At 47.5% G+C, this 16077-nt stretch overlaps 1 protein-coding gene across 5 annotated transcripts in view; it reads right to left on the bottom strand.

The window, feature by feature from the left end:
* Nucleotides 1-820: 820 nt before the first annotated feature.
* Nucleotides 821-16077, bottom strand: part of LOC142583098 (sperm-specific sodium:proton exchanger-like) — a 43306-nt gene continuing 28049 nt past the window's right edge. For 4 of the 5 annotated variants that reach the window (XM_075693398.1, XM_075693402.1, XM_075693401.1 and 1 more), the window contains 10 exons: nucleotides 14497-14700; nucleotides 13795-14007; nucleotides 9018-9155; nucleotides 8471-8596; nucleotides 7481-7576; nucleotides 6680-6859; nucleotides 4719-4856; nucleotides 3770-3967; nucleotides 1289-1438; nucleotides 821-1190 (listed from right to left, as the gene is read on the bottom strand). In XM_075693398.1, the coding sequence (XP_075549513.1) occupies nucleotides 1128-1190; nucleotides 1289-1438; nucleotides 3770-3967; nucleotides 4719-4856; nucleotides 6680-6859; nucleotides 7481-7576; nucleotides 8471-8596; nucleotides 9018-9155; nucleotides 13795-14007; nucleotides 14497-14700 (1506 nt within the window). In that variant the 3' untranslated portion in view covers nucleotides 821-1127. The remainder of the gene's footprint in view (nucleotides 1191-1288; nucleotides 1439-3769; nucleotides 3968-4718; nucleotides 4857-6679; nucleotides 6860-7480; nucleotides 7577-8470; nucleotides 8597-9017; nucleotides 9156-13794; nucleotides 14008-14496; nucleotides 14701-16077) is intronic. The other variant, XM_075693400.1, reaches the window with a different exon arrangement.

The raw sequence follows: 16077 nt of genomic DNA, 5'->3' as shown, positions 1-16077 counted from the left end.
AATATGTGTTGACCAGAATGCCAGTAGTAGGGCCAACGGAAGAGGCAGTCGAAGGTTCGATACCATCATTAGACGGATGGGTACCTGGACTTCTATAGCTATTTTTTTGCTTAAAACCAATTATTTAGGTTGTTACGGGGCTTAAGCACGTAGCTTGCATCAAATGAGATAAGTGAGAAGAGATGGTCGGTGATGTACATTCACCAAGGCTCATTGCCAGTCTTTCCCTAGCCTTTGTAACTGCCTTGTCCGCAGCTGCCTCTCTCTCTCACTCTCTCTCCCTCCCTATATATATATATATATATATATATATATATATATATATATATATATATATATATATATATATATATATATATATATATATATATATATATATATATATATATATAGTGTGTGTGTGTCATCAGCATCAGCACCTCTGAAGCTGATGCGTTCTCACCTCTTAGTGCAAGCGAGGCGAGAAAGGATGAAGGCACTCACCAGCAATGACGCGAATAATGAACACTTGAGCAAATTCGCGACACAGGTCTGGTTTGGTGATCTACACATGATACCTCCGCGGCCGAACTGTCCCACTTCCGTGATGGTCTGGTATGAAGAGGTCGCAGCCTGTAGAACTTTCTGGATAGCCTGAGTGTTGGTCAGCCGTACATAGCCTCCATTAGAAGGAACCAGAGCTGTCGGGAGGCCCGCATCACTATGGATGAACATATCTAGAGGTAATTCATATGTCGGAATAGGTGCCGTCCAAGAGGAAAAACCCTTGCTGAGGGAGTTTTTGGACATCAGCCTAGGATGAAGCAGGCGTAATAAGAATTAAGAGCTCAACCAATATGTTCGCTGTGAATAGTGTTTATTCGAATTATAGTATTCTCTTTTGCTTCTTTTCAGCCACGCACATCTATGCACTCGTTGTCGAATATAGAGAAGTTGACGTTCGTCAGTCATCATTGAAAGACGGTTTGCATTATACACAACTATATGACATGTCGACCTTCGTCAGTCATCATTGAAAAACAATTCGCATTATACACAACTATATGACAAGGGCATCGTCCTTTCGCAGGTTTATACGCAGTTATAAGACAAAGTCATCGTCCTTTCACGGGTGCTGGCGCCATCTGTCAATATAAGTCCATACTTTGACGGTGCGACATCGCCTTCTCCGTTAAATCGTCGCCCCTTTCCTGGAAGTATAGGAGACAAACGAAACGGTGAGAGTTGCACAATTAGTGGTGCTGTCGTTGCGATCGGGCCATCGAAAAGAGCCAGTGCGCAGCCTTACCGCTGTTGTGTTTGCCACCTTGAAGTTTTCCTCGTATTCGTTCTGCTTCTCCTCGTCCACCTTGGTCTGGAGCCAGTCCACTTCCGGCGGAAGCTTGTACCCCTTGCTGGCGATTATCAACATCACCGGGCGCAGTCGTTCTTGGTAAAACTGGTGGATGAAACGGAACGAATCGTTAGCACAACTAAGGCCCAGTTATTTTGTACACGGTAATTAATTATCGCATCTTGTTTTCGAAACGTTTTGCGAATGTTAGCGAAATCATTTGAGCCCGCTGGACTCCATTGAAGCGGCTAAGAGCCCCGGTAGCTAAAGCACAAACTTTGAATGTACACAGCTAACAAAACGAAACGAGAAAAAAGAACGCCATTGTTGGCGTGTGTGTGTTTGTGTGCGGTTAATTTGCAGATACCTCACTAATCCTCGAATCTCCAAGAAGACACCACTTATAGATTTGGTCACGTCCTGTGGTAAAGCAGTTTGCATTGCGTACGGAACAGCACAGCAGAATTGACTGATTGGCTGCGCTCTAACAATGAAACGAGTTCTGTCAGCTCGTACTCGGGAAGTAACTGCCTGCTTGTCGAATTACTTGGCTGTCTGAACGTTCACCTGCTCTCCTTCGTTAAGTTCATGTACCATACGTGGGCGCAAGACGTGTTACACGTCGCAGTGGGCCAGTGACAATGAATGTCATTTCTGCTGCTGCGGACGAGGTCGCGGGACCGAATCCCGGCCGCGTTTCGACGGGGACAAAATGCAAAAACGCACCCGAACCTAAGTCTACACACAGGTTCGAGTGCACGTTAGAAAAAAGACCTAGATGGTCAGCATTAATTAGGAGCACTCCCGTCCCTTGTAACCCACTGCGAAGCTTGGGGACGTTGAACCCCACAATAATCAGGGAGTGTTATCAAATTAAATCTTGTCATGAAGCTCCTCCTCGACTCCACCTTAATTCGATATAGGTTGATATCAGCATTCCATAAGAAACTTGGCTCCGGCACATGACACCGAGCTTGTTCTTTACCAAATTCAGGCGCATTTAAATCTTCACATATAGCTTTATACTGAGTGAGGGGACACAGTGCCACCGCTCAGCTGAAGATTACATCTCGCTTCAAAAGTCGTGGCCTCCAAGATCGGGCAGTGCGTGGTGTTGCAGTCGGATCTTGGAGGCCATATGCAAAAAACCCTCCTCGGTGATAGTCTTACGACGAAGAGTTACTGGAGGAAACGCGCCCTCAGTCCGGTATAAATGTGCAGCCGCCATCGGCGCCTGGACACAAAAGAGTGCCCGACATAAATCTACAGTCTTTCTTGTTTGGTTCCGTCCTGCACTTATTGGCCGCATGAGATCGCAATCGCAGGCGAGTTCAGGTGATATCACAGCCGCGGCCTATATATACGGTTTCATAGTATACTGGCGCCTTCGAATGGTCGTTTCAGAGCACTCCGATGACGCCACCGTGTCGTAAAATAAGTGGGCTCTAACGGCGAAAATTCGCATCATTGTTCGTATTAAAACAACCTATAGTCCAGTAACAATGCTTATATAGTTTCTGCTTTGCGTGGCTATTGAAGTGCTGCCTGAGCAATCGGTCAGGTATACAAGATTACTGCATCAAAACCTGGTTCCTGATCGAATGTTTTTGTAACTCTATAGTGTGATGGCTGTTAGGCCAGCGTAAAAATGATGTACATTACACAGATTTCTTTAATTTGGGGTTCGAACGTTCTTCAGGCTTATAAGTTAACTTCCTTGAAGCAAATTCTGTAAAGGGTCCAGGCACATTATTGATGCACAAAAAGCATCGTGTGCAGGCTAGTACTGACACACACACACACACACACACACAAAAAAAACACTGCTTCCTGTATTTTTCTTTCTGCTTTTTTAGGGAGCTGTCCGCACCATAATCACGCTACTGATCCTCAATTACTCGAGAGCTTCGCAAATAAAGTTCAGCGCCTTGTGTAACGATCGGTTCAAAACGTGCGTCAAAAGCAGCGCGTTACGGACGCGAAAAGAAGACTTATCACATTAGCGTAGAAGCATGCAGTCATCCCGGTGGCGGTAGCTGAAGGCCATGCAGTGATCCTGTCGTTGAAAGCTGCCAAAATGGTCCATCCAATTGTGGCTTTATTATTTTTTTTTACAGACGCGGGGGCACGCTTTCTCCTCTTGACCCGCTGAGTGCCTCGTCAGTATGGCGTCTTTCATAGCCGCTGTGTTGCTTTAGGAAGAGGACATTTAATTAAGTCATTAATTATTAGGTAATTAACTCATTCTTCAATTATTGATTCATTAATTTCTCCGAGGCGCAGAAAATTTGATAACGGAAGTGGGACCATAAACATAGGTTCTGATGCCTGCGCTAGATATCGGCGTCACTACTTCGAATTTCGGACCAAACCGCGAATTTTTTATTCTTCGTATGTAAAAGATCAACGAACCTATCATAAGTGCAATGACCTCACCGGGAATGTAATCTTCATAGCTTGTGATGGCAGGTAGATTGGTGCGACAAAATAATCTTGCGTTTCGGGATCGAGGGCGGTTCCTTGTATCAAAATGGCGTCCTCTATTTCCGCAGTCAGAGTGAATTTCGAGCAGCGTTCCAGGTCGGGCAGGAGGAACGATTCCAGCCTCCGGCTGATCTTGTCCAGGGGCCACGTCTGGGTTGGGAGTAGGCAAACGGCAAGGCGATCAGTTATCGCCGTGGATATATTGTCAGGTCAGCTTGGATTAGATTACCTTAGGCTTGTTGCCTTTGGCGTACACCGCTTTAGAGGCGCACCGTTATGTATTGTTACAGTTCCTGGCGTAAGCAAAAATGACTGCGTGGTCGTTGCTTTGCGCAGTGTGGAAGAACGGTGGTTGTCGCTGTAGATTCTAACGCGTAGAAATTTTACCAACACTACGCCGCTTCATTTAGAAGAAGGTTAAACCGAGTGATGCGGTGCTTATTCGTGTCGGAATTTCTGCGTAAAAATTCGACGACAGCATGATAGGCGGTCTCCTTCTCGTCGTCCAATTTTCAGTGCGTTGACATTTCAGCACGAATGCTAAACCAAACTAAGGATACAGGTTCGTTTCTGCTGACGACTCGAGTTCATGAACCTCGCAGGCAACAGCACGATTTATAAACTCTCCCAATGACATAGCATGCTTATTTATTTATTTATTTATTTATTTATTTATTTATTTATTTATTTATTTATTTATTTATTTATTTATATGGCAGTGTAGCTACAACAAATAGCTGAGCGTGCGACTCAAGCGGGGCTCTTTATGCCCTAGCGATGATGATATTTTGCATATTTATAACTACATTGTGAAAAAAAAAAGAAAACACTTGTAATACCAATTCAGGAACTTGAAAAGGTGCCCTTCGTCGCGGAAAGTGAGATAACCTAGGTTACTGACCTGGTATTTGGGGTGCGTCTGTAGCACCATGAAGGCGATTATCCTGGCGATGTAAGACCAAATCTGGTACAGGAAGCTCGGAGGCCGGGTGAAGATCTGTATTGCCTCCACGACTCGCTCCCTCGGTACCACGTACGCCTGCAGAATGACGGCGGCAAGGTAGAGCGCATGTATGTACGTATTCAGACAAAGCAATTGCAGTGTTCCTGATGCCGGCACAGAACATCTACGACAGCTAAGCGTTGAGAGAGAGAGAGCAGGTAGGGAGAGAAAAGGCAGGGAGATCAACCAGACGACCTTCCAGTTGGCTACCCTCAATTGGGAGTAAGGCCATATAAGAGGAAGATCTAGCTCGGTGCCAACTCCAATTTTCCTATTCAAGAACATTTCAGGGCGCAGACAGCCGCTGGATTTTACAAAAAAGAAATGACGTAAAATCGGGTAAGATTAATGGCATTCAAGCGCGTAATTTACAGATCCGTAATTTGCACAAATAACTGATGTCGAAGTTCCGTATACTGAATCTGTTATATCGAAAACAGATGAATTTGATATACGAGTTTAAAGCTTACGTGGAAATGTGTTTTACGAGAGTTTTGCTAAATATTTATTCTCAAATTTCAATGGGCCCAGGTTACAGAATTGCAAAATATTGCTGAATCAGAGGAGTGTAAATCTGATAATTGTCCGTTTCTTGAAAATTGTCTGTTTCTTGATTGTTGAAGAATTGTTGTTTGTAAGAACATCTATGGCAGACTAAAGAAAAAACGCTTCTTACCAGTTCTATATTTTAGTATTATTCTTTAAAGGGACTGACAACTGAATTATAAGGCCTTTGTTTTTCATGGCGTAACGCAAATCTCACCTTCGGTAGTGTTTACACCTGCAGCGGTTACTTCCAAAAGCGCATAGATATTTAGTAAGCAAAATTTTTCTATCTGAGCAGCCTCTAAAAAAGTAAGAGTCCTTCCTCCAGCAACGCTGAGAAGTGAGAGCGATGTCGATAGCTCGCCTCGCAAATTGTGAAAGCCACCCATTGTTCTGCTTTCACAGGTGTGAGTGTAACTGTGGTTGAGCACCTACATTTTGACCTTTTCAGCCACTTTGGAAAATAAAAAGCTGGTGCAATAAGTTCGCGCTGTTGTACAAACATTTATGTTAGTACCGCGTTTTACCCCAAGTACACGCCTACGTCATAGCTGGCTGGCCCCCGTCGTCGTTGCTCTGTCGATAGACAAGCCAAGCCAAATCGTCGAAAACGAAGGCGAAGGCAGCGCCACTCTTCTGCTCACTATATACAAGCGAAGGCTTATTTGCACATTGTAAGTCAGGAAAAACTTATCACAATGAATATTATATTGCATTTCAATACTTATGAAAGGACGGGGAACCGCGTACACTAGTAGAAGGTCACGTGGTGGACCCCCTATGCAGCTTCATGTTTTTGCCGCGCGGGGCGTCAAATGTCATTTGTTGCGACTTTTAGAGATGAATAAAAAATGTCGATCCACGTGTAATGAGAAAAACATGGCTCGTTTGAGCCACTGCGATAGGGAATCATTCCATCAGTGGGGTTATCTCGATTCATGTTCTGAGCGATTGTCTGTCCCTTTAAGCGCACAAACGTTATCAAATTCATTGTAGTGGTTGCCGAGAAAAACGGTTTTTTTTTGTTTCGATATTTTTAGGTAGAAACCTCCAGAGCAAAAAAAAAAAAAAAAACTCCATCTTAAGATTAATCTACATTTGAAAGAGTGAACCGATCAATCAATCGGAGGCATTCGGCAGGCTAATCTGCCAAATGCGCGAATAGCGAACAAAAGCGAACTCTTTCATCCTAGCCCTGTAGGCGGCACAAACACATTCCTGAGCGTATGCTCTTCCTAAATTAACAAACTGCAGAACCAGGCTTTGAAGTGCCATTAAAACAGAAGGAAAATGCCGTTCGCATTGTTGCTCACGTTGATCTGCGTCTCGGCGACCACGCGCGTGATGGAGGGCTCGTCGGTGACCAGTCCCAGCACACCGAGACAGGCGGGCGCGCTGACGTAGTCCAGGAAGTAGCCCTCGTTGTAGAAGAACAGCTGTGACACCGAGTTCGGGAGCGAGCCGTTCCGAGGGTTCTCGAACTCGCCTTCGATCTGCACGAGAGCACGCCAGATTCACTTCGGAACAGCATTCCTTCACACTTGCGCCAGACACGTGTTCTCATTCGGTTTGGCATGACTTGCTTCAGAAGTCGATCTTCGTTAACTTTGCTGGAAGCTGGGTACTAAAGAGAGCATCATCAAGGCCAAACACTTCTCCCCCCCCCCCCCCCCCCCGTTTATCGTCCCCTAAATTTCGCGCCGAAATCCTAGCTACGTTACATCAGCTTGTCGACGAATTTCCTCGCATACTTTGGTCATTGTGGCGGAGAACTTGCTAAGTTTAGTCTTTGGATTCATCTAGAATACGACACAGTCTATCTTTATTGAGGAAAAAAAAATTACCTGAGCCCGAGCAGACGTCGTAAAAATATGTGACGTCTGGCGACCTGCTGCCGCTGCTTCCAAGCAACTGGCTACCTATCTTTCGTTCTTGAATCATCCCTGGCTTTTCCGAGCCTCCTCTAACCGCTTTAAGAGTTTTTGTTTTGTATATTTTGGAATAGTAATATACTAATACAGCTCAAGTTGCTTTCCTCTTTAAGTGACCCTTTAAGCCTCGTTGTACAGAGACGTGTAGGTAGCTTCCACTGTACGGCCACGACGAGCGAGTACCTTGAGGATCCCGGAGTAGGTGAGCAAGATCGGGTTCTCCTCCCCACGCTCGACGATCACTTCTCCGGGCGCAAAGGAGACCGGGCGGATTTGGATCTGCGATGAATGACGACGCGTGCGCATAGGTATCGGGGAAGGGCCTCGGATAAGAAATTGCGATTTCAGTAAAATGCACGCGAAACAATACTTAGAACCGGGGGTACAACAGTTTCATTGATGGTCACGAGCTTCTGTTTTCGGAAACGACAGGGCGCCACTAAAGTTCTTTAGGGATTATTCGATGCTCTACTCTCAAAGAACCTAGCATACTCGTTTTTTTTTATGTGCGTGTATTATTAATGGTAAGGCGAAGTTATGTGTTAGAAACAGAAACAGTGCTGGCATTGTAAACTGAAAGATTTAAGAAGATAAAAAGAGTAAAAGCTGGTTAGTGCTAGTCAGGAAAGTGTTGGGAATCGATCTACCTAGTTCTCACCAGAGAAGCACCCACAGAAAGCTATGGCCACTCTGTTCTCGAAAAAAAAAATGCGGCTACATTGATTTTACTCACCTTTCATGCTTTCCAGCAAGCGCACCCTACCTCGAGTGCAAGAGTACTCTAAAAACAAGGATGGTTTTGGTTGAAAACAACTTTCCATGACAGCCAAACAGCGTTCCATTATGTTTACGGGGGGGTGTTATCTTCACCCCTGGATGCGCCCGCGACCACCGTCACACAAACACCTCAGATAGTTTTGTGAAGAATAGTTAGAATAGGTAGTAGATGAATATGGCCCTTAAAGCAGTGTGGGTGATCAAAGAAAAGCCGCAGCGCTACATGCTCTCCTTAAATTCGACGACTCGCGCATGCGCAAAGACAGGCGGTCCTCCATCCGCAAGCATACGTTTCCCGTCCGGGCTAAAGCGGAAGAGTTCAGATTCATTCCCAAGACCAGCCCTGCCCGAAACAAGCGATGGCAAGCTAGGCTTAGTGCACGTATGACCGCGCACCGCGAGGAACTGTCGCACGCTGTCCGAGTCGATCCAGGGAATCACGCGAAGCATGGCGATGGGCTTGTAGCTGGTCGGCAGGCTGCAGGGACCGGCGATGACGTGCATACGCCGCGCCTTCAGCATCTGCGCGGACGGAAATACGACGGTGTGGCAGGTAGCACGATGCTCCCCGTGGCATAGATTACTCCCAACCTCGGTGTTCCAGTCCCAGAGGGCCACGCATGTTGATGGGCTTTGTGAACTCGCCACCCCCATATTTCGTAAATTTTATCAGGTACCCTAAACTGAATAGTATGTGTTAATTAGTGAAAATATGGTAATTAGTCAATTGTGCAGAGTTAACTATCCGTGTTACAATACGTCGCTCGTTGCGTGCTCCTTAGCTTCTCAAGGTTCTTTGTTGAACTCAAATTTTCGGTCCCCTCTGTTAGCACAGGTGGAGCAAAGTTGTTGTTTATTTTTATTTTTTCAAAGATAGCGGTGTCGGTTGTGACTTGGTAACGCCTGTCGTATGCGCGCCAGCCGAGTATAATGGTAGGCTAACCGCGAGCAGTTCTTGGCCAGCTTCACTGTCCAGCAGCCCCTCGGCCTGGTGTTCCTGCACGTTCTTCGTCACGTCGTCCAAGATGGCGGTGCTCGCCTGGCGACTGCGAAAGGCCACCATGATGCCAGGGAAGCGAGACTGAAAGACAAACGTCGCAGGAACGAAAGGTGAGAACAATCAGACGCAGTACAGATGCGAAAACCGCCTTCTTCCATGATGCAATAGGCCTCGCACAATCCCCTCTTTCAGTCTGCGTCTTAACAAGTGTACGTGTTTCGATGCTGAAGAACAAACTCACCTCTTGCCCTGATCAGTTATAGATATCCACCTGCAGCAGAAGTCTTGTACCGATGCATTGTGCTCTCTCAAACTACCGTTGACGCATCTGGCTGTTTGACCAACGTGGCAAGGCTTAAAAATTATGGGGTTTTACGTGGCAAAACCACTTTCTGCTTATGAGGCACGCCGTAGTGGAGGACTCCAGAAATTTCGACCGCCTGGGGTTCTTTAACATGCACCTAAATCTAAGTGCACTGGTGTTCTCGCATTTCGCCCCCATCGAAATGCGGCCGCCGCGGCCGGGATTCGATCACGCGACTTCGTGCTCAGCAGCCCAACACCATAGCCACTGAGCAACCACGGCGGGTTGCGGCAAGGCTTTTGTGTAGCTTGCTCGGTCCCACGTAAACTCTGGAAACGAGGCCGCTCATCGGACAGCCCGAGGTATAGTCGGCCGGGCGGTGGGCACCTCCGCTCTGGGGACAGCCAAGGATAGCCTGATCTCATTTCACGATCTCTAATCCACCATTTCCGCCTTGGCCGAAGGAGGTTTCCGGCCCCACATAATAAGCTCAATAAAGAGCAGGAAATCACCTGGAGGAGACTCCAAACAAACTCCTTCCCTAACCCGGTAGTTCTCTCCCATATATTTCCATCACAATTTATTCCTGGTTGCTTACTGTGCGATGAAAGAGCTACCCTTAACCATCTACTCTGGGAATGCAAGGAAGATCCCCCACCTCCAGAATTAGCAAAAATCCTACTTCCAGATGACTGGGAGACCCTGCTGCGCAGCTCGGACCCGGGCATCCAAGACCAGATCCTCAAGCGCGCCTATGAGGTCGCCAGTAGGCTTGACCTGCTGGCCATCTAGTAGGGCAATGTACCCCGGCCATACATAACTATCCGGTTAAATAAAAGTTTATTCTCTCTCGCGCGCGCGCGTGCGCGAGCGACGAACGCGGCCCGGATGCGTGCCCTCTCCTGTGGTGCGCGAGGGAGGAGGGGCAGTCTTCTCCGGCGGCTGCTATGGTGCCTCGCTGTCCTCCTCGTCCGCCACTCCGTACAGAGTGGACACAACCGCGGTGTCTACTATGGCGTTCGCCACGCGAATCGCGGACGCCGTAGTAGGCGCCTTTGGCGGACGCCGTAGGGACGCGTTGTCGGCGCTCGTGTGTCTTGAAAGCGGTCTTCTACGTGGCTGAATGAAGTGCCCTCCCGCGCGGGCCTCACCTTCAAAGCGATCTGCGATGTTTGCAGAGTGCGCGTAGTGTCGGTAGCTTCGTATGCGCATTGCTTTTGAAGCTTCGTACGCGTTGAAGCGACATATGCGCAGAGGTCAATTGGCTCGCGGCTTCTGCCACGATTCCTAACTCCACAGTTTTCACAGACGGTTTCCGCTGTCATCGAGCGATGTGCGTTCATGTTTACCTGTGCGCGCGTTACACCGTGCTGGTTAATTTGGTTAAATCGCGTTGACAGGCTAGTTGGTTTGAATCCATGATAGAATGTGTAAGCGCGACTGAACAAGGACGCAGAAGAAAGCAGACACACAAAGACAGCGCTGTCTCCATGTGTCTGTTTTTTTCTACGTCCTCGTTGAGTCACGATTACGCATTCTATCATTGTTGATTTAGTTAGTAGGCGAATGTCTACAAGTTTATACGGCCGATAAAACTATATCCTTACTTCGTACAGCTGTCTACTAATTTGCCATCACAATCGGTGCTTCGCCTTTCCGGCGGAACTGCGAATTTTTTGCGTTGACTACCATTTGTTGTATCCATTACTACACATCATTAAACAGGACAATTTCAGGCATATATTACCCTCCATGTGGGGATGATTGATTAAAAGATATGAAGAAACTCTCAAGAGTTATATCTCTGGTTCTCCTTGTTTAAGGCGTCCCCGATACTAAATAGACATACTCACAATATTTTCAGACTAACTAGAGCAGGTACGGCGGCTTTTCATAATAGCGTATATGAGTAGTCGCTTAGTACATTCGGCTCCATAGGCGGTAGCCGTCGTCTGGTATGATGCAGCGTCGCAAACAATACAATAAACTCCGGAAGACATGTTGAGCACACACTAATACAAGTACCCTAGCGTTGCTGCTGAGCTGTTGTATGTGACCTGCGCGAAATGGGCAATAAACGTCAGCGTAACGTCGTAACGTTGTCGAATATTTTGCTGGGCGCTTACTAACGCTGATGGTTGACCGTCGGTCTTATCTCGAGTACGAGCGACGTGTAACGCCATCGGCGGAGCTCGTACGACGCCAGCGCTGTGATACGCTTGGTAGCTGCTGGGCGCTGTTCCCCTCTACCAAGCAGGAGTTGAGTACTGCGAAGAGTCAACCTCTCGCACCCGCGTGTGTACTTAGAACACCGTCCAAGGAGTCCAAGGGCAACGCCAAACCTTGCCATCGCCGACAATGCTTTGCCCTTTGGCTGAAGCTGCCATTCTTGCAGCGAAGCTGTGTACCTCTACCCCCAATGCATCTGTCGTGCCCATGGGCAAAAAAAATGTGGACCGATCCCGGAGGTAGTGCAATACTGGGTCGACTCGCGGTGGAGGTGAAGCAGTCTTCAAGCACACCACCCCTAATGGTAATAAAAATAAATAATAATAAATGAAATAAAAAAATCAAGATGCATTGTTTCAAGTCGATGGGTATACTGGAATCGTTTGTGAACAGCACATGAACTCATGAACAGGAGACATTGCCATATACGCAAAGCATAAAATATATGTACAACGATACACCCTTGTCTCGCAAGAGGACAATGCCACCGGCTGTGGGGATGCCTGTGCCGTACAGACGAAAGAGGAAATTGTGATATCCACTGTGTGTGTATCTCAGGTATCGCGGTATCTTCGGTAAGCGCGGTATCGAGAAGTTCATGACTACGCACTCTGCATGGGCTAGCCGTGATGATACAATCCCTGTGATCATCGTTGGAGACTTCACTGTGGACATTTCGAGACCCTACACGAAATGGTTCGCATAGTTTGTGCTAAGAGAGCTAGGTTTGAAGTACCACACCAATCCAAGTCACTCAACTAGTCAGCAACGGCCGGGAATAGATGCAACTTTGGCCAAGATTCTGTCTAAGGTTGTAATAGAACCAATCAGCGTAAATCAATTACAAAGCTGTCGTCACTACCATTACCCTATGATGAAAATAAATGCAAGGACCCTTGTCTAACCCTGTGCGATGCGCTATACAGCTTGGCTGGTCATCCGCCTTCACAGAGTGGAATGACTCTTTTTAACGCGATAGCGTTAAGGAGCTCGTGTCGCAGAAAAGCCGGTGTCGTCGGCGTCGGTGTCGGTGTCGGCGTCGGCGTCCGCGGCGTTGGCCGTGAGCGATAAATCACGGCAGGCACTTCATAAATAAAAAGCAACTTCCAAGTTGGGCTGGGTGGGAATCGAACCAGGGTCTCCGGAGTGTGAGACGGAGACGTTACCACTGAGCCACGAGTTCGATGCTTCAAAGCGGTACAAAAGCGCCTCTAGTGAACGCGGTGTTGCCTTAGAAACGAGCTGTTTCTAAGGCTCAGGCGTGCGTCGCTTGCTCAGGCGCACATTTCGTTGTCGCGCCGAACGCTGCGTTGCTCGACGCTCACCGCGTCCGATGCGGGGCGCGTAGTCCCTGCGCCGTAGCCCATTGTCTTACACCCCTTGGCGGGTCGACGGCAACGCTGTCGCGTTCCACTCTTGAAAGCGAAGCTTAAGCGTCCTCCAATTTTTTTTTCTTCTTTTTTCGACAAATGCCACAACTTGATCGCTCTCGCTGATTAAAGTGCTAGATACGTGCCAGATCCGATACTAATTATTATTACAGAAAACTGTATGGCAGATAGTCTTCCGACGAATGATAAAACAGCAATTTGCGTCAATCAACAACAGGAAGGTCACGAAAAGCAACGTTTCACGCCACTCTTTCACGCGATCTTTACAGGCTGTCGTTCAAGAGCTTTGGCCGAAAACCATTTTGCCTACCAACAACCCATCGAAAAGAGGCACATAGCATGCTCTGTATTAAGCTGTCAAGCGCCGTTCCCCAACAGTTTTCGACGGCCGGCGTTGAAGGCCTGCGTGGTTGGTATCAAATGTCAGTCAAAGAATAGCCTTTAACGCAGCCTGTAACTTAGCTCCGACTTTGCTTTGAAACGTAATGATCATTGGTTATAAAATAAAAGTTACATAACTGTAGTTCGGTTCAGAAATCAAATAGAGCTAAACGTCTTTGTTTATTTGTCCTGAACGTGCACTTACCGCAAAATAATAAATATACAGTCATCTTTGCTGCTGCAAACTAATCCGGTCTAGCGAGAAGTTGACTTTCGCGTCTCGTTATCGGAGTCGTTTACTACAGTGCGTTGGAATGTTCTACGTGCGGCGCGCTTGGCGCCAGCGTCAAGGCGCGACGTCAGCTTGATTCCAGAACCCGCGTGCGCGGTCACGTGCGCGGTCACGTGCGCCCACCTGAATCTCGACGAGCCTTCGCAGCACGAGCAGGCGGTTCAGCGTGGCGCGTCCGCGGATGTCGGCCGTGATGTTGTCGTTGTTGACAAACTTCCACACGCTCTGCTGCACCTCTTCCTCGCCGGTGACGATGGCGTGGCCGATCTCGTACGCGTCGTAGATCCTCGCGTCCAGGTAGCGGTGCACGATCTCGGCCATGCGCTCCAACGAAAGCTGTGTCCGAGAAATGAAAGAAACAAAAAAAAACAAGAAAGGAGGGGGAGGAGGGGAAACATTCAGCCGACCACTTGTGCGCGCATTAAGAGACGGATCTGTCGTGGCGCATAAGTTCAGCTAACGTAAGAGGTGACGGTGATTACAGCTGATCGTGATCCTCTTGCTACCAAGTCCGGTAACAAGAGCATCCAAGTCCGGTAACACCAAGTCCGGTAACCAAGTCCGGTAACAAGAGCATCTCGAGTGCGCGTTTCACGGACCAATGAATGCTTTTGGCGATAGGAAAATTGGAGAGGGTGGTGGGTGGGTGGTAACCTTCGTTAGCAGAATCTGAAGAGCCACGCAATAAACATTTACGTGATGTAGGCTCGTGGGTGGCGTTACATACACACACGCACGCACACACGCACGCGCGCGCGCATCTGTCCGCTCCACACGTGCCTGCAAATTTGCTAATCACGTCGCGCGGATGAATCGTCTGCTCACCTCCGCGTACTTGATGGCATGGAGGAAGCGCAGCGAGATGGCTATGGTGAAGCAGACGATGAGCGCGTTGTTGGCCAGGTCGTTCTGGTTCACGATGAAGAGGCCGCATTGGAGCGTGAAGATGAACATGCACACGGCGACCAGCACCAGGTCCAGCCGGTTGTAGTTGTCCATGTTCATGATGCGCTGCCCGTACGCCGATATCTGCGCGTCCGATACACGTGCAGCGATGCTTCAGCTATCGCTGTCGGCTCGTGGTTTTAATATTCAAGATTATTTCGGTTGTTCCGTTGTGGTCATGCCCACCCACATGCCGTCCGGTTCATGTCCGGGGGTGTAGGCCTCGTCAAGAGGAATGCTTTGCTTTTGTTTTCACGCCTCGTTGGCATGTTGCACTCCATTGTATACCAGAGTTGCGGAGTGGCAACTCCGGGCGCGAAATGATTCCGGAATTATTACACATTTTCAAACTCCTGGAATGGAATGGAAGTAGCATGATAACACCAGTCGGACATGTGGAGATGGGAATGGAATCGGAGCACAGAGATTCCGGAATGGAGTCGAAACGGAATGGGCACATAGTCCTGGAGCGATAATTGTTGGTTTTCAGTGAGACCGCAAGATCGTTAAATTTGTCATTTCAACTATATTAGACTTCGCCAATTTATTGTATTTCTAAATATTTGCTCGATACCAGCTATCTCAGTATCCACCGATAGCTGATTACACCTTTTCCATGATAATTATGAACAACCTATTATCCACACTGTACACCTCTGAAGAATGGGAAACTTTTTTCTGAGTTACGAGGTTGAAGTGCCACTTAGTTCTCAAGAATGCTTTGATTGAGCAAGAGCCAGCTTAACCTACGAGGCCAAAAACAACTTCGCAAACGGTTGTGCTCTGCGCGACTCCACGGTGATTTGGAAGGGGCGCTGTTTTTTCGCACACTGTCAAGGGTCCATATGGTGCAATAACAGAGAGATGTGCTGGAAAAGATGTGGCTCGGTAATGCCACATTTTTCAGTTTCGACTCCATTCCGGAATCTCTGTACTCCGATTCCATTCCCATCTCCACTTAAAAGTACGTCTCGTTGGGCGAGTTGGTCACAATTCATCTTGGGTACTATAGGCGCGAACACACACAAGACACAAGGAAGGAGACGGGACAGAGCGCCACTTACACCTGCTTTATTCGGAGGCACACCACACACTTATATACCCGTCTTAGACGCAAGGAACACAATCAGATCGAGATTGATATAGAAGCGAACTGGTTAAATATTTATTTTCAGCCATATATAAAGATATTGATGGATCGCTGACAGATATATTTTGATGGACCGCTGAAAGCTCGGAAAGTAATTGAAGCTTTCTTTATCGGAAAGAAAGGAAGTATGTGCGTCAGTTATCCATCAATATCTTTATATATGGCTGAAAAAAGATATTTAACCAGTTCGCTTCTATATCAGTCTTGATCTGATTCCACTTGTCCGACTGGTGTCATCATTCTACTTCCATTCCATTCCGTAGGTTTGAAAATGCCAGTAGATGCAGAAAAGAGTCCTGAAAAATGCGTTT

Source organism: Dermacentor variabilis, chromosome 5 (genome assembly GCF_050947875.1).
Source record: "Dermacentor variabilis isolate Ectoservices chromosome 5, ASM5094787v1, whole genome shotgun sequence".
Classification (NCBI taxonomy): Eukaryota; Metazoa; Arthropoda; class Arachnida; order Ixodida; family Ixodidae; genus Dermacentor; species Dermacentor variabilis.
The sequence above is the reverse complement of the archived record's forward strand: the minus strand, read 5'-3'. Positions and strand labels throughout refer to the sequence as shown.